We start from the raw sequence: 27,107 nt of genomic DNA on the forward strand, positions 1-27,107 counted from the left end.
GCGGAGTCACTGGTGCTGCAGTGTAACCTAATCAGTCACTTTCCTTTTCCTTGTTAGGTGATGGTGGATTGGTGGTGCACTGGTGCTGCAGATTGAGTGGCTGCGGACTGCGGTGGTAGTCTGGAACAGTGGAACTGAGACGGCGATTAAGCAGAGAGATAGAGATTTGAGATTGTTAGGTTTAGGTTTTTAATATATGTATATATATATTATTTATATTTATATTTATATATTATATCGGGGCGGGTCGGGGCGGGGGTACCTGAACCCGAACCCGAACCCGAACCCGAAACAATCCCCGAAACAATCTCCGAAACCCGACCCGAAACCGAAAAAACAAAACCCGACCCGACCCGAAATAAGCCGGTTTTCGGGTTTCCCCGTCGGATTCGGGGATTTTTGCCATCCCTAAGTAGAATCAGTTGTTCATTTCTCCACCCAACTCTCGTTGATAATAAATTTTGTCCTCTCTTCCATCTCCATAGTAACTCCTCCCTCTTCCCCAATCTCTCTCTCTCTCTCTCTCTAGATCATCCATGGCTGTAGCTTCAGGTTGTTCAATGAACCTGCGTCTTCCATGCATCACAGTTCCACCACTCACCAGAAAACAACAACAGCAGGTGATTTTGTATAATCAAATTTGGAAGAACTTGCTAAATGTTGTTTGATCGAGGTTTTATTTTACAGTTCCGAGTAAGCGCGTCGGCATCGAACCCGGATGCTGACGATGCGAAGATCACAATGAAAAAGGGCTGGAAGATTGATTTCTCCGGCGAGAAACCGGCGACGCCATTGCTCGACACCATTAACTTCCCCGTGCACATGAAAAACCTTTCTACACAGGTGCCAACCACTTTGTCTGTTACTGCTTCTACCCCCTTGTACGCTCTGCATCATTTCTTGTACGCTTTTCTTTCAGGATCTTCAACAGTTGGCAGCAGAGCTTAGAGTTGATATTGTATACTCGGTTGCAAATACAGGTGAGTATACATATATATTTTACCTGATTCAACGGCTGACTCACTGATTTCTTCGCAGGTGGCCATTTGAGTTCAAGCTTAGGAGTGGTGGAGTTAGCGGTGGCCTTACACCATGTTTTCAACACACCAGATGACAGGATCATCTGGGATGTTGGTCACCAGGTGAACTTATCATTCATTTTCATGATTAAGACTGAAATGAAAAATATTGATACCGAAAACAAGTGAAATTGTATTTCCGATTGTTCTTTGTTCGTACCGAAACTGAATGGTATCGATACGGATAGCATGTACCAATACTATTGGTAATTTGAAAGAAAATGTGAAATTAGGGGTTTGATGTTAATTTGGGTTTGGGAGGTGAAAACAGGCATACCCACATAAGATTTTGACTGGAAGAAGGTCAAAGATGCACACCATGAGAAAAACATCAGGGTTAGCTGGTTTTCCCAAAAGAGATGAAAGTGTTCATGATGCTTTTGGTGCAGGCCATAGTTCTACAAGCATCTCTGCTGGCCTAGGTAATCTTTAATTCAATATTCTCATTTTAATAAGTGCTATACTTACATAAATAAATATATATTCTTACTTTTGGTTTGACTATATCTTAGGCTGAGGGGTGTGGGGGGCGTGAGAGGGGGCGCGAGTGGGGGCTCCAGCCAATAATATTGTGACGTGTGGCAGAGAGAGAAACTTGATAAGATGGGTGTTGGTTGTGGTGCTCGCGCCCCGGGCCATGGTGTGGAGGGGCGCGAGAGGGGGCGCGAGCGGTTTTTTTTTAATTTTTTTATAAATGTATTAAAAAAACGAATTATTATAAAAACTCATAAATTATTTAAAAAAACACAATAAAACATTTAATTCGAAACAGTTTGTTTCCCGCGAACCCATTCTGTTTCGAACGATCACAAAACACATGCAGCCATGAATAATAATAATAATAATAAAGCAACCTCATAAATCATAATTTTAACTTCTCTCTCACTCCAACCCCTTTATTATTATTATTATGATATTATCTCTCACCGACTGCTACCCACTGAATCATAGATCTCCGGCTACAATACCCAGTTCTCCGATCACCGGTCAGCCAGGTCAGTCACTTTTCCGGACAGTATTGCCAACATCATAAAATTTTTTTTTTTAATAAACAAAGAGCCCAACGGCTCTATTTACGCATTCCCATGCCGTTCACGAGCGCTACCCCTCTTGCGCCTGCCTCTTTTTCCGCGCTCACGCCCCTCTCGCGCCCCTCTCGCGCCTCGGTGGTGTGGTGCTCGCGCCCCGGGGCGCGAGCGGCTGGCCTCACGCGCCCTCTCTCGCGCTCCACACCCCTCAGCCTTATCTTTAATTGGTTTTGTAATAAATTCGGTATCTTGCATTAATTTCTCTTCAAGTTTTAGATAAATGTGTGTTAAAACAAAGATTATTTTATTATAAATTGAAACTAAAATGACTTAAGCATGCAACTTTAATTTAGACCCAAAAGGTCACACGTCGGTCAAAGCAGAGGAACTATTTGTGTATTGTCGTGATCATAGTGAAAAATGATATCATATTTGAGTAAAGAGAATATAGATGAAAGAGAATCTTTTAAGTTTTATGATTCTAAACCAGCTAGGTATTTTGTCTTGTTACTTCCTCATTTTTTTATAGGAAATCTTTTTTTTAAGGAAGAAACTAACATGTTAAATAAATAACGTGTTTTATTAGTTAATAACTATATAAAGCTGTGTGCTTTTCTAATAAATGTAACTGAAAAAGTATATTAAATTGTCAAAGTACAACGTGAGCAACTATTTTTTTATTTTTTTTTTGAACGGTGACTTTCATAGTGTTAGAATAATCAGCCACAGCTCTCGGAGAGAGCCCCAACCGTCCCACTCGGGCCAAGACTATGTTGTCTTAACCGGGCTCACGCTTGGCATCCGAGTTTGGCTAGGCGTTCCACGAGAAAATTTCGAGCCCTCTGCCACTTGACAGAAGTTGTCCGCCCACAAGAGCAAGCTCTCTGGGAATGGACACTCTAATAGAAAACTCGTGTCGCCATCAAGATTCGAACTTGAGAGGCCAACCGGCATCAAGCTCTTACCCATCATTTGGCTGGCCACTTGAGGTAGCCCAAGTGGTTACGTGAGCAACTATTATTTGACAATATCCTTTAGGTGTTAAAGTTTATTTATTTTTAAAATATATCTTATTATTTAATGCAATTTAATACATACACAATAATATCGACAAATAATATACTAGCATTAGAGGGGAAGTGAAGATTAGCCTAGAGACAACAAGGTCTCGAGTATGTTTCCGGTTTCAATCGGGTTTTACTGGAGTGAGCCTTCGGACGGCGGATTTTCTTCGAAAAATGATATGGTGGGTTTGAGCTACCCAACACTGTCTACGTATATGGTCACCTTTTGTTATTGGGTTTACCCCGGATAACCGGGCTTTATTAGTTGGTCCGTAAAAAAAAATCCAACCTCCAAATTAGCAATTTTCTCTCGCTTTTTTTTTTTTTTATCTTCAAACATTTAATCGAAATAAATAAATTTACTAAAAGAATATTACGTATATATTGAAGACAAATAGACAGTTAATTGGTGGAAACTTAAAACTGGGCCGATTATAGTGCAACAAAAGTACAAGCATCTTTGTCCCATTACTAATCATATAGTTCTTGATGTTATTAATAGGCATGGCTGTTGGAAGAGATTTATTAGGGAAGAGCAACAATGTGATATCGGTGATCGGAGACGGCGCCATGACCGCCGGACAAGCTTACGAGGCCATGAATAACGCCGGCTTCCTCGACTCCAATCTAATCGTCGTGTTAAATGACAACAAACAAGTTTCATTACCGACCGCCACTCTGGACGGTCCAGCAACCCCCGTCGGGGCCCTCAGTAGCGCGCTAGCCAAATTGCAAGCCAGCACCAAGTTCCGGAAGCTTCGTGAAGCTGCAAAGGTAGAGTTAATTAATACACGGATGCTCCTTGTGGTAACACATAATTACTAGCTATACTCAGTTGTATTAATATGTCATTTACAATTCGTATAGACAATTACGAAACAAATAGGGCCGCAAGCGCATGAAGTGGCTGCAAAGGTGGACGAATACGCGAGGGGTATGATTAGTGCTAGCGGGTCGACTTTATTCGAGGAGCTCGGGTTATACTACATTGGTCCGGTTGACGGGCATAACATTGAAGATCTAGTGACTATTTTCGAGAAAGTGAAGTCGATGCCTGCGCCGGGGCCCGTTTTGATTCATATTGTGACCGAGAAAGGGAAGGGGTACCCTCCTGCTGAGGCAGCTGCTGACAGAATGCACGGTAAGTGGCACGGGTCAGTTATGTTGGGTGAGGCGTCGCTTATCGTTAACATAAATTTTATTATTTATGACACTATAACCCAATTAGTTACAAAACAAATTTTATATATTATAAAGTTCCTAAACTTGTGTTAAATGCATCAAATTTTAAATGTTTTCAAATAATGAGTTATTGATAAATTAGTCAAAATAAGATGGCATAATAAAATTAAAAGTGTCACGTTTTCAGTTTTATTATGACTTTAATTAGTTTTTACAAATTTACACAAGTTATATTATTTTTTATAATCCATTTTTTTCAACAATAGGTTAAAGTCATAAAAAAACAGCATCTTATTTTTTAAGAAAGAAAACCCCCCAACCTAATTTTGGTGTATAAAAATGCCTCAACTTCTAAAAAATATAAGAAAATGTTACTAAACTGATTTTATATATTAAAGTTCCTAAACTTCTCTAAAATGGACCAATTTTGATATTTTCTAAAATAATGACATGTAAACAAATTGGTCAGCATAAGGTGGTGTACAAATTCCATTTTATCTTATATTTTAGTAAATCAAGTTTTTTCAAATAATAATTGGTAGATACCATAAAAAAACCACATACTTTTTTATTTTGCATGAAAAAACCCGCCAACCTAATTTTCTTATATACTAAAGTTCTAACTTTTTCTAATTATTGACCTTTTAACAAATTGGTCAAAATAAGATGGTAAACAATTATTATTATTACTCCCTCCGTCCCATTATAGGTGTATTAGTTTGACTTTTCAAGTCTTTCTTTTGCAACATTGACCGTAAATATTTTGTTCGTGCCATATAATACTTGATGAAAATTATATCAATGTAAAATACATTTAAAGCACAATCCATTCGTATATTTTACATCAAGTATCATATAACACAAACAAAAATATTGTCGGTCAAAGTTAAACAAGAAAGACTTGAAAAATCAAACTATGACACTTATAATGGGACGGAGGGAGTATTATTCTTTTTTTTTGCATAAATGTCACTTCATCATTATTAGGAGTTTTAACATACAAAACTCAGTTCAGGACTTTAGTAAAATTTAAGTTTGTTTTAATTTCAGGAGTTGTGAAGTTTGATGTTCCAACGGGAAAACAGTTCAAGACAAAAACCCCTACACTTTCGTACACTCAGTACTTTGCAGAAGCACTTATAAAAGAAGCTGAAGTAGATAATAAGATTGTAGCCATACATGCTGCAATGGGAGGCGGCACCGGACTCAACTACTTCCAGAAGAAGTTCCCGGACCGTTGTTTTGATGTGGGTATCGCAGAGCAGCATGCAGTTACTTTTGCAGCCGGTTTAGCAACTGAAGGCCTTAAACCGTTCTGTGCCATCTATTCCTCGTTTTTACAACGAGGCTACGATCAAGTAAGCACTGCCTTTCTTATGACTAATAACCGGTAACTATTAAATAAATTATAACTAGGGTGTGCATAGGTCGGTTTTCAGCTCAAACTACTGTTTTTTGGTTTTTTAAAATCGTTCAGTTTCGAATTTATTATTGGTTGTGTTTGATTTCGGTTTTGGTACATAGCCTTGAAATTTTTCAGAAAACAATAGCCCAAAAAGATGAATGTGGGCTTGAAACTTTGAGGCTAAGAGTTTTTGTTAATTAAGGATTAACAGATTATGAACCTGGGTTTTTGTTTATGAAAACCGTTCGGTTTCAGTTTCCACAATGGTTTGGTTTTTCCATTTGGGCCTGACTTTTTAAGCCAAAAAGAAAAATGATCAAAAATAATGAATTTGAGCGTAAAACTTTGAGCCATATACTTTTTTTTTATTAATTAAAGGTTATTACACATTTTGGACTAAATTATTTTGACAACACCAATTTTAATATATTACTCCGTATAAATTAACATTCATAATCATAAACCTTAAATTTAATAACAAAGAAGGGTTTTTCGGCCTTTACTGGTTTGTTTCGGTTTTGGCTACTGCTCGGTTCAGCTATTTTGGTTTCGGTACATGCAAAGCCGAAATCGATGCGGAATATCAGACTTTGAAAAAAACATATAACTAAACCGTCGGTTTCGGGCTGGGTTTGGTTATTTTGGTTTCATCCGTACCTCTACTGATAACCGGATTTGACAAATATCAGGTGGTGCATGATGTTGATCTTCAAAAACTACCCGTTCGGTTCGCGATGGATAGAGCCGGTTTAGTCGGGGCGGACGGACCGACACACTGTGGAGCATTCGATATAACCTACATGGCGTGCCTTCCCAACATGGTGGTCATGGCTCCATCCGATGAAGCCGAACTCATGCACATGGTTGCTACCGCTGCAGCCATCGACGACCGCCCTAGTTGCTTTCGGTTCCCAAGAGGCAATGGCATTGGAGTAGAGCTTCCCCTCTATAACAAAGGAGTCCCCATCGAGGTTTGCTCTTGACTTTTGACTCTGACTTTTTCAGTCAACACAAGCTTGTTTCTGACATAAAATGCGACACTGAATCGTTATATTTTTTTTACAAAAAGGTTTTTAGTTACATTTGTTATTGTTATTTACACATAGGTCTAATCGATTTTGATGTTAAAATGCTTTGAAGTTTTAGAAACTTGACTTTGAAATGTTTTGACTTTGACCAGGTTGGTAAGGGAAGAATCTTACTTGAAGGGACTAGGGTTGCAATATTGGGATATGGTTCCATAGTTCAGCAATGTCTAGGTGCGGCTAGCTTGCTTCAAGCCCATAACGTGTCTGCAACAGTAGCCGATGCTCGATTTTGCAAACCGTTGGACACAGAACTGATCAAACGGTTAGCCAAGGAACATGAAATCTTACTTACCGTAGAGGAAGGCTCGATTGGTGGCTTTGGATCACATGTGGCCCACTTTCTCAGCTTAAATGGTCTTCTAGACGGAAAACTTAAGGTAAAGTTATGTCCAAAACACATTTGTTAAAAGAAATAACAAAATCATTTACTGTAAACTAATAGTGATCATGGGATTTGATTTGATTATTTTCAGCTTAGAGCAATGACTCTTCCCGATAGATATATTGATCATGGGGCCCCGCAAGATCAACTTGAAGAAGCCGGGCTTTCTTCGAAACATATTTGTTCGTCTATTTTATCGCTTTTGGGGAAGCCTAAAGAGGCGCTTGAGTACAAGTCAGTAATGTAAACCAAAGAGCCAAAGTTGATCCTCATGTCATGTTGATTAATGAATATGTGTTGTAGCTAATAGAGGATTTAGTATTGTTATTGGGTAACATTTATTGTTATAATATATTGCAGCAGAAGCATAACTATCTAAATTTACTTGTTTCTTGTGATGGACCATCGGTTTGTTTAGTGGTGTCACTCTTGAAAATGTTTAATGTATATAACTTATAAAGAAATAGTTTTTCTATCCGGCGCGTTGCACCGGGGCAGCTGGCAAAACCCCTGCATTGAAACCCAAGCGTTGGTAAAAGCCAATCGTTACGATGATGAGTCGTCACGAATTCGATCAGTATCAGCTGCGTTCGTTACGATATAGGCACCATTGGTAAAATTTGAGGGTTCAAACTATAAAAATTAATTCAAATTACCATATAAAAACATTAACATATAAGAACAAAATACTTAAGATGATGTTTATTTGTTTGGCAAACCCGGTCGGTGGTAAAACCTAGGCGTTTGTCGGTCCTGGGCATTGAGGCGATAACTTGACACGAATTCGGTCAGTTATGATTATGTATCATACGGTACCGGAACTAAAAAACGAAAAAATATAGAACTTGAGAACTAAAAAACGAAAAAATATAGAACTTGAGGTGGACCAACGACCAATTGGGGGGGGGGGTAGCGTTGTCAATCACAGGCTTTAAATAAGACCGCGTGTTTGCGCGAACTTGATTGGTTTCTTTCATATTTGTTATGGTACCGGAACTAAAACAAAAAAAAAATTTGACCTTTGACCGACTTTCATTACGTGTATTATGGTAACTAAATTAAAAAAAAAAAGAAAAAAAAAATTACCAGCCAATACGGTGCCGTCAAGTGATCCAATACGCCACTTGCGACACCAAACTTGTTAATTATATATAGTAGTAATGAATATCAGATGCTATATAACACATAAACACACAAATTTTCAGAAGAGTTTTGAAAAATTCACAATGTTTTTTGTTTTATTTTTTATGTATGCACATGATAAGTACAATTAAGGTGGTTCAAACACGTTTTCAGACAACTAAACCTTCCAACAATATTACAAATAGGATCTATACTCAAAGAAGCAAATAGAATGCAAACACCTTTCCATTGTCCAATCCCCACTCAAAATGATGGTCAATGAATCCTTGTTCCACATAGGAGCTTTTTGTGTATTTTCATAGTATTTTATGTTATTCTTGTTTTCTACTTGACAAAATATCTAACACTTTTAAATCTTTTGGGACATCTTACTATACTATTAAAGATAATAAGAATATAAAATATCCACATGATATTAAATTAGCATGTTTGCATAATTTTTCAAGTCATTCGATTTCTATTTATTGAATTGTAAGATAATTCACTAATTAATGTTTTTTAGAATCATAATCTCACTAATTAATGTTTTTTTATAATCATAACCTCCCTGACTAATGTTTTCAAAATCATAACCAACTATTTCCTTTCAACTGATTAAAAAACTAATTTTGACCATAATTAATTATTTATAACTAATTTTATGTTCCACTTTCTTAGTATGCCTATTATTTTAGCAATTCAATTATTTGTATATTTATACAGTTTCTCATTCCATCATTTATATATATTTTTTCTACATCTTGTTGTTTTACAGAGAACAAGATAAAAAAATCTTATGGTATCTATATATATATATAACGTTTGAAATATTTTCTACTTGTGTGTAACACGGGCTAATATTCTAGTTTTAATTATAAGCAAATAATGAAAATAGTTAATGCTACATTATATAGCTGTTTGTATTTAGTTCTAACACTACTTAAATATATCAAAACTTAAATTAAATTATATAATGATTTTAAAAAGCTTAACTATGGATAACACAGTAACATGAATAAATAACAAGGTTAAAATGGTCATTTTGATATGAATTTTAAAACAAAAAAAAGTTTCTGTTAAATCAAAATAACAATTAATTTTCTATTGATACTAAATTAATTACTTTTGTTCCAACTGAATTAAAAAATTGGCACGTGGATAGCCTACACTAAAGGCTATATAGTTGCATCTGCCCTCACTATAAGAATAAGATTGGTCAGTGGGGAGTTTCTAACTAAAATAAACTAGTAATATAAAAAGGTATCATAGCAACGGAAAATAAAACAAATGGAAAAATAATAAATCAGTAGTAATAAAAAATTAATAAGTATACGATCTGATTTGATTTAATTTTGTTAGAAAGAATCATAAATAATAAACAGATGAAAAATAAAGAACACATATATAAAAAGTAAAAACAATTCATACAATTAAGTATAGACTTTTTATAATTTTAGTTCCTCAGCTTTAAGTTGATTTTATATCGTAATGTGAGGTATTGGCTTGAAGATTTTCGTCGGAGACGTGTATTGACCAATAAAAAAAAATTAACCATGCACATGAAATACTTCGGAACGTCAATGAGTGTGCATTTGGTTTGTTGAAAGCACGATTCTATATATTGAAGAGGATGGCACCATTTCCGTTGGAAACACAAAGGAACATTACTATTGCATGTTTCGCGCTACATAATTTTATTAGTACACAATACTATCAACCCAAAGTGTCGTTCGAAAATACTCATGTGCATGTTGATGCTGATGAAGACGAGGTTGAAGCACATGACACCGCATCAGATTGGGAATAGAGGAAGCGCTACAGCCTCTAGCAGGATCTAATCGCATAACATGACATGTACAACAGATGAAATGAGATGATAAATAACATAGAACGATATCTAGCCGAATATTGATAATAACCGAATGATTACAAATTCATACATGCATACATACATACATACATACATACATACATACATACATACATACATACAGTGAAGCTCGATCCGCCTCGATGTGCACCTCGAGGCGGCCTATTATTCTAAATATATTTCGGCAGCATAACGCAACACGTTGAATAATTATGTAACAACTCTAGTTTTTCGATTAATTTATTTATGTGACATTCGTCATTTTTGGTTTATTTCGTATTTGTATTTGTATATGTATTGTAAATTAACCTGACCCGTTTTGTCTTTCGGATCCTTCATTGTTAATAAAATATGGGGTTTTATGTTTCATTTAAGTTGTACAATTGTCGGGTTAAGAAAACACCGTTTACGGTATTTTAAAACACTATTTTATGGCTAAAAACGACTTAAAACGAACTTCAAGGACCAAACTCGCCAAATAATCAAAGAAGGAAACTACCCACCCCCCTAGGACGCCGCGCCGCGTGACCAGGGATGGTGAGATGGTCGCGGGTGGCGGCCACCTACCTGCACCAGATTTCAAATTCGTTTTTGTGTATTATAACTCCTTAACCCCCCCCAACTAACCACCTTTAATGCTTGTAATCTTATTGGTTGAACTTGCGGCAATACCCTAACCTTTCCCTTATAAATACCAACCGATTTGCACCCATTTTCAGCTGCTATCACTTCAAACATTCTCTCAAATTAGAGTTATAAGCTTCATTCCCATGTTCTTGACAGTTTGACTTTTTGAAATCAAACATAAGCTAAACTTTGATTTGAATTCGTTTTTGAGATTAAATCTTGTATTTTCTGTTTGTTTATGTTATAATACCCTTCTTCTTTGTTTTCCGTTCTTCAACAATGGTTGAATTAGGTGTTTATACCATTTTAAGGCAAATTTACATGAAAGGGGTATTTTAGTCCAATTTATCATTTCGATTCATTTAAGCTTTCTTTTTTTATTTTAAGATCTGATTTTTAAGAGTTTATATTAGTTATATAGTTTTGGGTACGTGGCAACCAACCTCGGTCTCATACCGAGTCATAGACCGAACCGAATCGAAACCAAACTCTCGTTTAAACCCTTTATTTAAATGTTTTAAAACAAGTTGTATGTAAGATTCAAGTGTTTAAGTTCATTTCATTTTTGTATTTATATTTATGATATGGATTTGTTGGACCCAAACTTGGTCATGTACCAAGTCTCGAACCAACCCAACCAAACAAACCGAACTAAACTGAGTTCACTCGCTTAAAACACACTAGTCGTGTTTCGGGCCTCCGAATCTCATATTTTCTTTTAAGATCTTTTTATAAGCTGATTATAAATGTTTTCTCAAAATACATGGTTTGTCGGAACCAACTTGATCTTATAACAAGCTTGGACCGACAAAACCGAACACCCGCTTAACATTGACGTCTGGAGTCTCTTCCTCATAGAACTCCTAAGTTAGTTAAGTTTCTGTTTTTAATGAGTTATCTCATAACATATGTCACTTTGGAATGTTGGGTTCGGACTTGACAACTTATCAAGACCCGAACCGACTAAACCGAACAACCATTAAAATCCCGTTTTGGTATTTATCTAAACAAGGGGTCGTGCACTATTGCAATAAATCAATCCCCACATATTTACTTAACAAAGGTTAAGTAAAACTGACGGATAAAAATACCAAGACTCGATTTCGGGTTAACTTACTATTCAAACCGTCACTTTAATTACTTAAGTTTTACACTTTAAACCCCAAAACTTTATTTATTTATTTTTACTTGTCTTTTACATTACTTTAAGTTTTCTCAAGACACCTAGCTAACTTAAGGATCTTTTAACCTAGGACTCCTACGTTACTCTTTGAGCTCGCTTTCCCGAAGCTTTCTCTTGAACAAGTTCTTCACCAAAGTCACCTATTCCAAGTGAGTAATCACACTCCCCCTTTTTTGCGCTTTTATACTTTTGGGGGTGGCATGCGTATCTTATTCAAACCCACATGTTTTATGACCTAATTACTAAACCCACAATTCAACATTATGTGTTCATATGAATTATTGCCCGATCTATGTTTATGCCTCAAATTGATTACGTGCACGAGTGTTTATTTTTATGTTGTTGTTGAGCCTCAATAAGTTTGATCATACGCACCCCTAACTACTTTTAGCCTTGTGCTAGTAGAATAGGGCCTCATTCTACAAGTATTTTGGTTGTTACCAAATAGAAAGGATCCATAGTTATTTACTTTACATTTACAATGGTTGTTGCATTATTCTATTTACACATGTGAATTGTAATTTTTGCCTCATTATATATATACATCAAAAACTAGTGTATTGCTCACAAACATTCGTGTTGATCAAATCTATATTTATGCATGCTACAGGTTTACTTAAGGTTGCTTGTGAAGATTGAAGACTAATCACTTAGATTACACCTATAGGATATTTTAATGAATTTAGTGTTGATGTAATTGTTTGTATTTTATCTTCAACAAGTTGTATTTGTGATTATTGAATGAAAAAAACGAGTTGAGTAAATATTGTTACTTTAATAGTGTCATAGTGTTCTTGAGAAATCCGTTGCACCCCGGTATGTTCCGCCGCCTTTGGTCGGGGTGTGACAGATTGGTATTAGAGCCATGACTATAGAATAGGTGGTTAGACGTAACGGCCTAGTATAGTTTATGCTTTAGGGTCCTTAAACGTGCTGCCAATACGTGATTGCCCTACTTGATTGTTCATTGCACTTAATTGCTTATCCACTTGTTTACTTCATTTAAACTCTTATGTACACATGCACACACTCACAAAACATTCTAAGGTATCCTTACCTTATCGCCATTTAATCTCATTTATACACATTCACACACCATCATATTATACTAAGGTATCATTACCTTACCACAAAAAGTTTGTTTTATGATGTTTTATTGATCACAAACTCAATTTGGATCCCGTTATTTATCATATCCTTAAAGATTGAATCTATAACGGGGTTTGTAGCAACCATAGGAGGCGAAACACTAGGATTCGATCATTTGACAAAAAGATTCCAAGAATCGAAGGTGATTTACTTACCTGAGATGATTGGATCTAAGTGTTTTTCCTCTAGGCCACACAAACCATGTTATACGAGTCAACAACTTTAAGTTGTCGAATGCAAGAGTTCCGGTTGCCTCCTTATATTTTAGTTGGAAACATAAAAGCCACGGTGGTACATGAACTAGTGTTTTCAACATCTGAATTGCCTCATTTGTTTTACTTGTTATTGTTATTATTATGATTTTTGGGACAAAACATGTAAAACACGGTGATACGTGCACATGTTCGACTCCCCATTTTATTTCAAATTCATTTAAGATTTATTGATTTGAACAAGATTCATGGTGGTATCGAACGCTCTCACCGTTAAAAATTTCAAATTCATTAATTCTTCATTACGAATTTTCGTTACATAATTTTATTTTTCGTTATGAATAATTCTTTTACATTTTGATTTCACATGGTAAATTTACTACACAAATTTTCTCACCTTGTTTTCTCGCAACAATTTTCATTACAAAATTTCGTCTATTTTGGTTTCTTTTATTACATTTTGTACAATTTAAATTCTCATGACAACTTTCATATTGATATCTTATAACAAATTTCACTATGCAATATACTTATTTTTGTCCCTTATAGTAAATTTTATTTAGATCCCCAAAGAGAATTTTATGTTGATTTCGCATAACAATTTTGTTTTTTTATTCCTTATGATATTTTCCAATATACAATTTTGTTTATATATATTTTTTTAAGTTCTTATGATAATTTCCGCTACTTAATTTTGGTCATTTCAAGGACGATTCACGTTAAAAGGAGTTGTTTATTTCAAAATTTCTCTTGTATAAAAATATTTATACCAAGGAAAACACGACCCAGCGTTTTCATAGCAATATTTATTTAGTGGGATTCGTTGAAGCAAGAAAATTGTGGTGATACACTAACTTGTTCTTAAACGTTCCTATAAAACCCTATGTATTATTGATACCTCATATATATTTTCCTCTCTAACCTTTATACCAAAAATTTCACATCGTGGTTAAAGAGCGAACAATCTATGGTGATTCACAAAAGTTTTCGGTTTCGCATGATGATTTCAATTTGTATTTTGGCTTATGAAATTTCATAAACGATTCATAATTTTCAAATTCAATTTTGTGGTTTATAAATTATGATACTTTCAATTTCAAACTTTATGTTAGTAAAAAAAATTCAAAACGCAACCGCAAGTTCCCGAACATCCTCACTCAAACTATCACTACAATCAACCCATCGTTACCACTATTACCACCGCTACAACTCCATTCTTCCACTACCATATCTTCACACGAAATCGATTTTGCCCCAACCATGAAGAGAAACGAAACCTAACTCACCTAAGTTATGCCCTCACCTACCCAAACTCCATGCAAATCCAAGATGTACAAAGTGAACCCAACAAAAAGCCTCAATACCGAAATTTTTACCCTATGTAACACCTACCAATTTCACTATCCTACTACTACGAAACGCCAAGAAGCACATCAAGATGTTCCTTGAACACACACAAACCAAAATTTACCAACCTATGAGCTAATCCTTCGACCAAGACCATGTCAAACCACAAACCATGTTGTCATACCATTACCACCCAACCTTCAAGTTTTAGTACCACAATAGTCATCCGAATAATCTTCGCAAACTACATATACAAACCATATCCGAACCAAGCTAGTCAATCTCAACTTACCCAACCCATCAAGCTCAAACAAACCCAACCGTCGAAAACTATCTCGCCACTCACCCATCTCAACCTCAATCTCTATCCCAAGATCCTAAAAAAACCGAAAACCTTGTACTGGTTCCTATCCTTTATGCAACACATGTCAACGCCACAACCCCTCTTATTCCACTTGTCGTCATTGCACAAATTGTAACCACTACGGTCACCTTAGCAACATGCGTCATGAAGCCTCCCATGGGCAACCCGCTTCACCAAGGGTTACTCAAGCTAACCAAAACCGTCCCATGCCTTTTGCTCAAACCCCCTCAACAAAAGAAGCTTGTTTCAAATGTAGAGACTCGAATCACTTCCGCAATGCTTGTCCTCGACTTGCGTTTGCTAATCGAGCCCAAATTTTTTCCGTACCATACTACCAAACTCAAACCCACCAAAAAAAACTCAAGTAAACCCAGTTACACAAGACACTCGAGAACCCACTCTTTCCTCAAAAGGTACCCAAACCATTCAACCTTAAAGCCTAAGCCTCTACATACACACGCAAGCCTCATTTTCCCTACCAAATTGTTTTATTATAAGTAATGTATTTATAACGACTCCACGTACTCAAGCTTCATCTTTAAATATAATATATTGTTTTCAAGAAAATGATTTACGCTTATTCATAATGCCCTTTCCTATATAAATCCTTTTCATTTAAAAATGATATTGTCATAACTAGACACACCCGAAATTTAATAATGGGTTTCGTTTTCAAAATTAATTAACAACTATTTTACGTGTTTCACTATATCGCGTTCCCGCAATGCTTATTACATATATGATCCCTTTTACTTAAACTGATGATACCATAATGATTCATACACACAAAGTTTCAACTCGAATGTTGTTTCAAGATTTATTGGCTAACAGATTACAAATTCTCATTATTTCGCATTGCCTCAATGTTCATTGTCCTTTTTAAAGATTATATTTTGGGGATGTTTCATCACCTCACATTTCCACATGTCTCATTCCTTTTACGGTTTATTTTCAATAAAAGCAACATTCATCATAACGGTTTAATATACTCAAGAAATTTCATTTAAGAATTTAACCATCGAGATTTACATGATTATAATTTACGATTTTCTCTAATTATGCGTTACCGCGATGCTCAATTATTACATTTTTGTTGGATGGATATAACCACTTTACTTGAAATTTTGTTTTGAATTTTTATCTTTCGATGATTTACGATATGCGATTTATATACTTCACCATTATCCCAAGTCACATTACTTATGATATTCTTTACATTTTAACAAGATATTTCAATAACAAATTTATGTACTCGAGATTTCATTTTTTTGTGTTTCGATTATTCATGACCGGATCCAGATTATTCGATAACAATATGTCTGATTATTATGCACCACTTCAAATTGAAGTTTTACTACAATTTCATTTTATTTTAAACGTTATTTCTATCACGCTCATAGTGTTCATTTTAAACTATATTTATGCATTTGGCCGCGTGACCTCACTTATTCAATTAACGGCCTACACATGGCTGCCCACAAACTTTGGCACTTTAAAAAACCGTTTCTATATTTATGATTATATGAAATGTTTCACAATAGAAGTCGTATGCACATTTTACAACAAAGTTAAACAATTTATATTTCATGTTTGATATATGGTTATGCTACCCCATAAAACCCACCCCATCCTTATGTGATTTAATATCATTTTCCACAATCATACCCACAAATGCTTATGACCTCAACTTTGTTTCACCTATGAAACCCATCGTACGATTTCATTGTTAATTGTAACGTTGCTCATCTCAACCTCAAGTTCTCACTTATCGGGTTATTTTATTTTCACTTATCGATGTCATTGTTAATTTAGTGTCTCGATTTATAAACATTGATTATTATTGTGATGGCTTTCGACTTCAAGTCTCAGTTTATATTGTTTGCTCTATAACTTTTTCTATTCAATCATCTATACTTTTTAACCGAATTATTATTTTAACCTCGGGTCATATCATGTGACTCATTATATATATATATATATATATATATATAGCTTCAATTATTTACCTCATTTTGCCTACTTATGCCGACCTCAAAGATTTTCAATGGTTAGTATTGGTTTGTCAATATTGGTAAAAAAAAACTCAACATATTTTATTTACATTTCTAATATTTAATATTTCAAAATAAATATGTCTTTCAAACCACACAATGGAACGAACCATGTGGACCATACGACGATCTAAATAATTATGGGTGCACACTTAATTATCGAAATCCTCGTATGGAAGCCATAGTAAGTGCGGTTGTGTGCAATAACTCAGAACGGAGATTGATATCAGAAAAACACTATAAATGCAAGATGATAAGGGCATGGTGGATACCGCTAGTACATACTATATATAAGTGCCCTTATTGTACGTGTTTCTCATTTGTGGCGTTTTTCGAGTCATTCAAGGATTTGACGTTATTCTTCTTACTTAAATTAGTTTCTTACTATTGCCTTAATAAAATGACTTCCGTTTGTAATTATCTCTTTTCTTAAGTTTATTTTAACTTCGAGACGAAATTTCCTAAAGTATGGAAGACTGTGACATTCGTCATTTTTGGTTTATTTTGTATTTGTATTTGTATTGTAAACCCGAACCCGTTTTGTCTTTCGGATCCTTCATTATTACTAAAATATGGGGCTTTATGTTTCATTTATGTTATACAATTTTCGGTTCAAGAAAACACCATTTACGGTATTTTAAAACACTATTTTATGGCTAAAAACGACTTAAAACGAACTTCTAGGACCAAACTCGCCAAATAACCAAAGAAGGGAACCAACCCACTCCACAAGAGTGCCACGCCGCGCAACCAGGGAAGGAGCGATTGTCGCGGGTGGTGGCCACCTACCTGCTCCAGATTTCATACTCATTTTTGTTTATTATAACTCCTTAACCCCCAACTAATCATCTTTAATGCTTGTAATCTTATTGGTTGAACTTGGTGGAAATAACTTAACCTTTCCCTTATAAATGCCAACCCATTTGCACCCATTTTAAGCTTCTATCACTTCAAACACTCTCTCAAATTAGAGTTATAAGCTTCATTCCCATGTTTTTGACAGTTTGACTTTCTGAAGTCAAAAAGAAGCTAGACTTTGATTTGAATCCAGTTTTGGTTATCAAATCTTGTATTTTCTGTTTGTTTATGTTATAATACCCTTCTTCTTCGTTTTCCCCTTCTTCAACAATGGTTGAATTAGGTGTTTATGCCCTTTCAAGGCAAATTTACATGAAAGTCCATTTTATCATTTCGATTCATTTAAGCTTTCTCTTTTTGTTTAATATATGAGTTTTAAGAGTTTATACTAGTTCTATGGTTTGGGTATGTGGCAACCAACCTCGGTCTCATACCGAGTCATGGACCGAACCAAAATAGAACTCTCGTTTAAACTCTTTATTTAAATGTTTTAAAACAAGTTGTATGTATGATTCAAGTGTTTAAGTTCTTTTATTTAATTTTTGTATTTATCCTTATGATATGGATTTGTTGGACCCAAACTTGGTCACATACCAAGTCTCAAACCAACCCAATCAAATAAACCAAAAAAAACCGAGTTCACTCGCTTAAAACACACTAGTTGTGTTTCGGGCCACCGAATCTCATATTTTCTTTGAAGATCTTTTTGTAAACTAATTATAAATTTTTTCTCAAAATAGAAAGGAGCCACAGTTATTTACTTTACATTTACAATGGTTGTTGCATTATTCTATTTACACATGTGAATTGTGATTTTTACCTCATTATATACATACAACAAAAACTAGTGTATTGCTCACCAACATTTTTGTTGATCAAATCTATTTTTATGCATGTTACAGGTTTACTTTTAGGTTGCTTGTAAAGATTGAAGACTCATCACTTAGATTTTACCTTCAGGATATTTTAATGAATTTAGTGTTGATGTAAATGTTTGTATTTAATCTTGAACAAGTTGTATATGTGAGTATTGAATGAACTAAACGAGTTGAGTAAATATTATCACTTTAATAGTGTCATAGTGCTCTTGAGCAATCCGTTGCACCCCGACATGTTCCGCCGCCTTTGGTCGAGGTGTTTAGCATTTTCGCATCATCCCTTGAAATTTTTTTATCTAGTTCGGTGAGTAATCACTCCCATATTTTACCGCTTTCAAACTTTTGGGGGCTTATGCGTTCCTTCTATCAAACTTCGTTTTTACACTGTACTATCAAATGCAAACTGTTAATATTTGTGTTGTGTATCAGTTGAATAACTACTTGCTACATAAAATTTTTTTTATTTGTTTACTTATCGTATTCGGAGAGGTCCATCATTCCTCATTTGTCACATCATGTCGTAGTGGCCGGCGTCCGATCGCATGACAATGGTTTCATCGACAACTCAATTATGGTAACCAACGCTCGATTCACATGGAAACGGTTTAGCCAACATATCATTATTTGTTTGCAACATTTATATGCTATGGTTTGATTTGTATTACTCACAGATAACATTTTTGCGGTTTTCTTTTATATAGTATAATATTGTAATTAAAACTGGTGATTTTCTCACTCAAACTCTGTGGACAAATGTAAAGCCTCGTTCCCGGTGCCCTACATTGGCGTTGGATTTACTCATAAGCACAGTTCTAGATATCAGAATTAATTAAAACTTTCGCAGAATAATAAAAGTCAAGCATTCATTACAAAATATTCAAATCTTGTCTTTAAAACATAACATAAAATATCGTATCAAACGTTATGACAATTCTTCTTTAGATGCCAGCCTCTTCAGATCATGCCATGTGTCTCCTTCAAGCCAGCTGTTTTAATCTATTTACCTGCATGCATACTAAAAGTCAGCTATGCTGAGTGAGTTCTAGTTAATCAGGTAACATACAATACATTCACATACTTACTCATTTGCATCCGAAGATACGTATTACTTGCTTAACCTATTTATCTTTCTTTCGTACATACATAAGTATATACCTTATTTCTTTCATTCTTTCTTTCTTTCGTACTTTTATATTTAATCTTACTTTACATACTTATACGTTTTAAAGAACATTACGCCATATTTCCTCGAGAATTATTAAGGCCCGTTTCCCTTTTCTCCCTTGGATATTATTAGTCCAGTTCCCTTCTTCCTCGAGTATTATTAGGGCCCGGTTCCCTTCTTCATCGGATATTATTAGGGTCCGGTTCCCTTCTTCCTCCGATATTATTAGGGTCCGGTTCCCTTCTTCTATACCATACCTTTCTTTATATTATTAGGGTCCGATTCCCTTCTTTTATACCATACCTTTCTTTATATTATTAGGGTCCGGTTCCCTCCTAAGATATTTTTCTTACTTTATATACTTATACGTTTTAAAGAACATTATCGTACATACTCTTTGTCTCTTCTATAGCATTCATATATCATTCAAACATTATACGTAAAACAATTACATATCATACACTTACCACTAAAGGTAGGTGTATTAACAAATCACATAGGAGTAACCCCGAAAACATAACAATGCAATGGGGCTAGAAACTCACGTGGGTCCGATTTCTTTCAGAGTTAATAGTAACTCCTTTCCTTAACTATGGCGTGGCTAACTGTATAAGAATTACAAGTATCAACTAACTAGCCCTAACTAGATCAAACTTCTATGTTTATGTAACCCCTAGCTAATGGGGGTCTGGGTGTAGCGACCCTGGAAACGGGGTCTAAGGGCGGCAGCCCCTAGCAGGGTCCAAGGGGCAGAGCCGAAAAAATTTATTTTCCTTAATAAGCCTTTACCAAAAACCTCATCAGAAAAACTGAAATTCAATTATTTGAACAAATCGAATCTTCATTTTAAACGTTACATTTCATTATTATTTATTTACTTATTCTTATCTTAACCATCATATAAGTCCATATCTATTACATATATATACGTCGTTTATCTTTCGTTTATTTGCAATAATCACCTTCACCCGCATATGTCCTTGGGTGCATAAGTCAACCTCATTGTGTAAGTTATTCCAACGCATAAGTCAGTACGTATACGTCGTTCAACGTATAAGTTAATTCACATATAAGTACCTCCGTATAACTTATACGCCCGTATAGGTTATGCGTCGTATAAGTTATACGTATAAGTGTCTTATACGTTCCTTATACATATACGCTGGATTGTATTTACATGTTGATACATATATGCTGATAAATAACTTATACACTGTTCAATAACATATACGCTCCTAGTACATATACGTTGAACATACATATACACCTATACATACTTATACGGCCTATACTTATACGGCCATATACTTATACACCCGTATAAGTGCATGTCAACCTTCTTCTTCTTCGCGTTTTTAGGGTTTTTCTTTGATTCCACCATGGATGACCAGAGTTTGATCGTTTATGACACAGGTAGCTTCGATGTGTCCAGATCTGAGCTAAGGTGGCCCTTAAGCTCGTTTTTGGTTGATTAAACACCTGAATAAAGCTAGATCAAGATTCAAACGGCTCGTTTGGCATCCTGGGGCTGTGGTGTCGAGTTCTAAATTGTTGGGTCAGCTGATTAAATGATTTCTTACCTTCGGTTGGTCTCGGATCGTTGAATAGAATAGAGTAGAGAGTGTTTGGCTTAAGTGTGTGTTTTTGATGGTGTAGGCTAAGGTTTAGAATGATGGAGATGGAAATGATTTAGGATTTATGGGGTATTTATACTCCCTAAGCCCATGGACCTTAGGCCCTCTTCATTTTAAGTCCATAGTTAATTCCATCTTATTTAGCCTACCATCCCTCTATTATTATTATTATTATTATTATTATTACTATTATTATTATTATTATTCTACTAACTTAAATAGTTGTTCCAACGAAAATAATATTTTAATACTATTCATGGAAATTTTGGGATGTTACAACAAAAATATAATTTGTACGCATTTGCAAGTTATCAGGTTGGATTCTATAGCAATATTAAGATCACGTAGAGATGCCTTTTAGGATTTAAAACTTATTCAAGATTATTCGATTAGTTTTGTAATATTCTATGAAATGATGTATTGATTTGTTTATTGTTTATTTAAAATAATTAATTAAATAATGTCACCTTAAAATTGCATGATAGTACCTTGAGCTGTGAACAATCAGTTCGTGCTCCGACATTTCCGCCTTAGGTTGGGGTGTGACAATTGGTATCAAAGCCTAAGGTTCAAGATAAATCGTTAGTGGTGCCTTAGAAACATGTTTAGGGCCTCATAAGTGCTTATTTGTTTTAACTTATGTGTTATATTTATTTGTTTACAACTTACGTAATTACTTGCTAGAGTAAGTGCTTATTTAATTGCTTAGTTACCTGTTTAGTTTTATTGTCATATACACAAAACTCTGAAGCTATGCTTCACCTTCAAGATATTTTTATAACTCCGATACTATGTCTCATTCTCAATATATTTTTATGACTCCTCTCAGAATATTTTCACTTAAAGTTAGTTGATTTTTTTGTTTATTATTTGAAAATTTCTTGTGAATTCCCAAGCTTTGTTTTTGTTCTTTTTCACTTAAAGCTAAGAAGTGTGACAGGATTCCCCCGCCAAAGTGGAAATTGTCATACAACCGACACTTTAAGCGTCTAATGTAATCGGCTAAACGATTACCTTCTTTATTGTGTTTTATTGCTTTTAAAGAGTCTAGCCGGGTGGAAAACCATGGGACGCCATGGACACGTCAACTATTCATTTGCACAATTCTTTTTATTTGTGATGTTTTGTTGGAGCATTATCATCCGTGTTGATAAACGAGATGCTTCAACTACTCATGTTTACATTCATTTATTCGTTAATTAGTTTGGTCGGTTAAAACACCATGTAACGCTTATGGGCAGACAAACTCAATTATATTGTGGATATGTTATTTAGTTGGGCCAATAAAATGCCATTGACAAGCTCATGGGAAGCCCAACTCACACATTTGTTTTGTTTTGGTATGCTAACAAGTTGGGAAAATAAAATGCCATGGAGAGCTCATGGGAAACCCAACACATCGAAGAATCATTTATTTTTTATTTGTTTGTATATTTGATTTCATTGGAAACAATCTATGATTTGATTTAATTACTCAATTACTCAATTACATTTGAATCAACATGTATTGATTCAATCTTTTCACATACTCAAAAACATTACAATTCTCATGATTGGACACACATCATTCATTCATAAAGACTCAGTTATCACGAGTCATTTTAAACACTTTATATCTTGCTATTGGATTGGCTTTCTCATAATCATCTCATTACATTCACATGTTATCAAGAAACAACTAACATATTATCTTGGTTGGTCTCATACATATCTCATCCTATTATTGAACAAACAAATAATTTCAATATCATTATTACACAGCTTATCAAACAAATGGTTTTCTCATACCCATGATATCACATATTCAACTATCAAACCTATTTCAAATAATTCATCAAATTCATAAAACTATCAAATATATTTCAAGTTATCATCTTCAACCTCTTAGTTGTTAACATGTCAATTTGTTATGTTTTGGTAAAACTCATACACTCATAAAAATTATCACATTGATTATCATTTAAATTCTAACTTATCCTTAAGTTATGAATGAACACCTATATGTATTCAAACCATTCATGTAATCGATTCTACCATTGTATGCGAGTGTAACAATGTAATCGAATATAACATTGTATTCGAGTAGGCCACATGTAATCGAGTCTGTACAGTGTATGCAACTCATGCTTATGTATTCGAATCACATGCTTGTATTCGAGACCCCATGTATTCGAGTTTGTCCATGTATTCGATTATATCTCATTGTAATCGAGTTTACTCAGTGTATGCGAATATGGCCAATGTATTCGAATGAGGGTTTGTATTCGAGTCTTTACAGTGTATTCGAACAGGCTCATTGTAATCGAATGACCTGCATGTATTTGACCAAGCGGTAACTATTTGGCCCTTTTATCACCATTATCATTACATTTCATGAACTTAACACCCTATTATGGTTCTGTATTATTCCACAAACGTTCATATTTTCATTTTCAACCAAGACCTAACCCCTTTATCTATAAAGCTTGAACCTTTATGGGTTTAAAAACGTTCAAAGGCTAGAGCTAGGGTTTCTTTACAAGCCGTATATGTCTATGAGTTCGTTAAGTCCATTTTAAACATCAAGTTTGTAACTTTATGGTATATCTAGACCCGATCTAATCTAGGGTTAGGTTTTAGGGCAAACCGTTCATGTAAACATAACCTTTAAAGATAAAGAACTTACCTTTATGCGTTTTTAGGCTACGGTTAACTTCGGTTATGAATAATAATCTTGTATCTTCCTTGTATATCCAAGATCTAACAAGATATAGCTTGGTTTTGGGTCTTGGATTTCTTATTCTAGCTCATGGCCGTAAGAGAGTATTGTATGTGTGTGTTTTAGAGTGTGTAGAGAATAAGAAAGATAGAAATAAAGGTTTTAGGGTTTTAGGTAGGTTTAAGGGAGTATTTATACACTCTCAAGCCCATGGACCTAAGGCCCACCCCATCTCTTATTCATCTTTCCCCACCCAAGTCCATACTCTTTATTATATTTATACACATTTAACAAACATAAATTCCCTTTATTTATTATTATAAAATTTAGGATGTTACAATTTGTTTTTGTTTGGATATTGTACTGAATATTTGTTTTAGTTGAATTTCTTAAATAGATATTGAAATTTCAAATGTTTCATGATAGTACCTTGAGAGCTATAGACAATTAGTTCACGCCCCGACAATTCCGCCGTAGGTTGGGGTGTGACATGATCTCTGCAACTACTCCCCCCTGAGATTCTAAGAACTTCTTAAGAGCATAAATAATCTTACCTTGAGCAACGAGGAGAGATTTCTGGAGGTGATTCTCAAAGATAAGCCTGTGTATAGCTTGATTCTGAAGTAAATTTATCTGAGACTTCTTAGCAACCACCCTTTCCAACTCAGCAATTCTTTCACGATCAGAGTAGCATCAAAAGTAACGTGAACATCCGGAGCACTCTGAGCATATGACGGAGGAAAATCAACACTTGTAGAGGTAAATATGTAGATCTTTGTGGTAAAGACACATGCACACTAGATGTAGCCATCTTCGTTGAATCAACAAACAACGACACCACATTAGTGGGTGTCAACAAACCCTGCGGTAAAGACATAATAACCGGTGCACCCGAAGGCACAATAGAAATACCACTTCTAATTAACCCAACTAAAGCATCAGTAACTGGCATACTAACAACTGACTGAGGCACTTAGGTAGTAGTAGGAATAGAACTTGAACCCTCACCAACACAAGGTGTCTTGGATCGCCTAACCAATTTGTATTGTTCTACCTCTAAATCTTCCTCATCACTATCCAAACCAAAATCAGAATCCTCATCCTCACATGCAGACCTTTTCTTCTTCTTTTGAGCATGAATTCTCTGTTGTTAGGCTAAGCAATGACAAGTCTCATTAACCTGCTTAGAGGAACTATTAGAGGCAGTAGCCTCAGAAAACACAAGAGCAGAATGCTCTGGAACTGTCACACCCCGACTAGCAATAGCGGAAGCGTAAAACATGAATGCAACAGACACCTCTGGTACCAACCACATTGTTTATAAATAAACATTAACAAACTAATTTACATCACATTACATCATTTTAACTCTATTACAGACTAGGTGTTTCACAACTTTGATCAGTTCGTTAACTGTTTTATTCCTTATTAGCATACTTGCGTCTATCTACATTGATTTCAGTAACTACCCGAATACTTAGCACACAAACACCTTATTCCAACTTTTGTGCACCTGAAAAGCATGTTAAAAATGGGTCAAATAAGAATAGTTGGTGAGTTTTACAAGTTTAAACGTAATCAGATATGCGTATTCATAGTAATCATGATACATATGTGTGTGTGTGTGTGTGTGTGTGATGTAATTATACTAAACCACAAGTGAACCGTTAATAGTGCTTTTTCCCACGTGGCCTCCATTGCCCACGACATGCCCTGAGTAGCTATGCCTAACACCACATAGCGTGTATGTATAGTTAAATGAGCATTTGAAATTGTAGTAATGTCTCGGCATACCCCATTGGCTCAATCAATTGGGTTTGTCAAACCAATAGTACTATTCACCAGCCACCGACCCATAGTAAATCACTCGTGTGTGTGGGGACTTTTCAAGTGCTAGCACTTAGATAATTCACATCATAATGCGTTTCCAGATATGTAGATCTATATAAACATGCTTTTCACCCAAAATATTCGTAAAACAGTTTAAAAAGAGGGGTCAAGAAAGTCACCTTATCGTGATTGTGTCCGCAACACACTTCTATAGCTAGTATCTCTCGATTATAGTCCGAATCCTATAATCGGCATTGTACTGTTAGTACAGTATAGCCTTTGAACTGAATTGGGCTGCATATCTAGTCTGGGTATCGCTGTTTCGCCCAGTATACATCAGTAGTCTTAGATTGTGACGTTGTACAATGTCTAATATACAATTGGCTCAGTTTCACCATTTTTCGTGCCTGGCCTAGTTGGTCCTTTAAGCGTTTCAAAAATAGGTTAGATCACACAAACTTGAGTAAACATACTGTTTGCTAAAATGAATGAAATTATAAAAGAAAATTAGGGTTTAGATGTCCGGATTCGCTACATGGTTCTTTTTCGTTTTTATACAGATTGGGTTGTAGAAAACGCGCACAATTCACCCGAATAGTTCGTAGTTATCTTAAAAAGTTCGATTTTACTAAATTTATCCAATAATATGATATTTGACACTCTTGTTGTTTTGATATCCTAGCAAGTTCGTTAATCAAAACGATGCTTGTTTTTATCAAAACTTATATTTGTATAACTTTCAAATTAGCACAACTTTTTATCTGAACATAATTAAGCTACGAAAATTTTTACACTTGTTAATTATTAATTTCGTATTTTTATGAAAATATTTTCAGAATTATTAACTTTGTTTTTTATTTATATAAAATCATTTTATATCTTATTTTTAAC

At 35.0% G+C, this 27,107-nt stretch overlaps 1 protein-coding gene across 1 annotated transcript; it reads left to right on the plus strand.

Moving 5' to 3' along the window:
• Positions 1 to 497: 497 nt before the first annotated feature.
• LOC143530650 (1-deoxy-D-xylulose-5-phosphate synthase 2, chloroplastic-like) lies at positions 498 to 7,569 on the plus strand. The gene is made up of 11 exons (XM_077026129.1): positions 498 to 620; positions 688 to 843; positions 920 to 980; positions 1,039 to 1,142; positions 1,351 to 1,501; positions 3,674 to 3,945; positions 4,039 to 4,312; positions 5,404 to 5,711; positions 6,448 to 6,729; positions 6,939 to 7,223; positions 7,320 to 7,569. The coding sequence occupies exons 1-11, from the start codon at positions 537 to 539 to the stop codon at positions 7,473 to 7,475; spliced, it is 2,133 nt and encodes a 710-aa protein (XP_076882244.1). The 5' UTR covers positions 498 to 536; the 3' UTR covers positions 7,476 to 7,569.
• Positions 7,570 to 27,107: the final 19,538 nt, after the last annotated feature.

The sequence above is a fragment of the Bidens hawaiensis genome, unplaced genomic scaffold, assembly GCF_021521415.1.
Source record: "Bidens hawaiensis isolate Kalapana, Puna unplaced genomic scaffold, B.hawaiensis_p1.1 tig00008968_1, whole genome shotgun sequence".
Lineage (NCBI taxonomy): Eukaryota > Viridiplantae > Streptophyta > Magnoliopsida > Asterales > Asteraceae > Bidens > Bidens hawaiensis.

What these genes read in the sequence shown, in the direction of transcription:
- LOC143530650 (XM_077026129.1), top strand. Translation starts at nt 537, where the DNA reads ATGGCTGTAGCTTCAGGTTGTTCAATGAACCTGCGTCTTCCATGCATC. An exon ending in CCAGAAAACAACAACAGCAG is followed by an intron (nt 621 to 687) that starts GTGATTTTGTAT and finishes TTTATTTTACAG; the next exon opens with TTCCGAGTAAGCGCGTCGGC. An exon ending in TTCTAGACGGAAAACTTAAG is followed by an intron (nt 7,224 to 7,319) that starts GTAAAGTTATGT and finishes GATTATTTTCAG; the next exon opens with CTTAGAGCAATGACTCTTCC.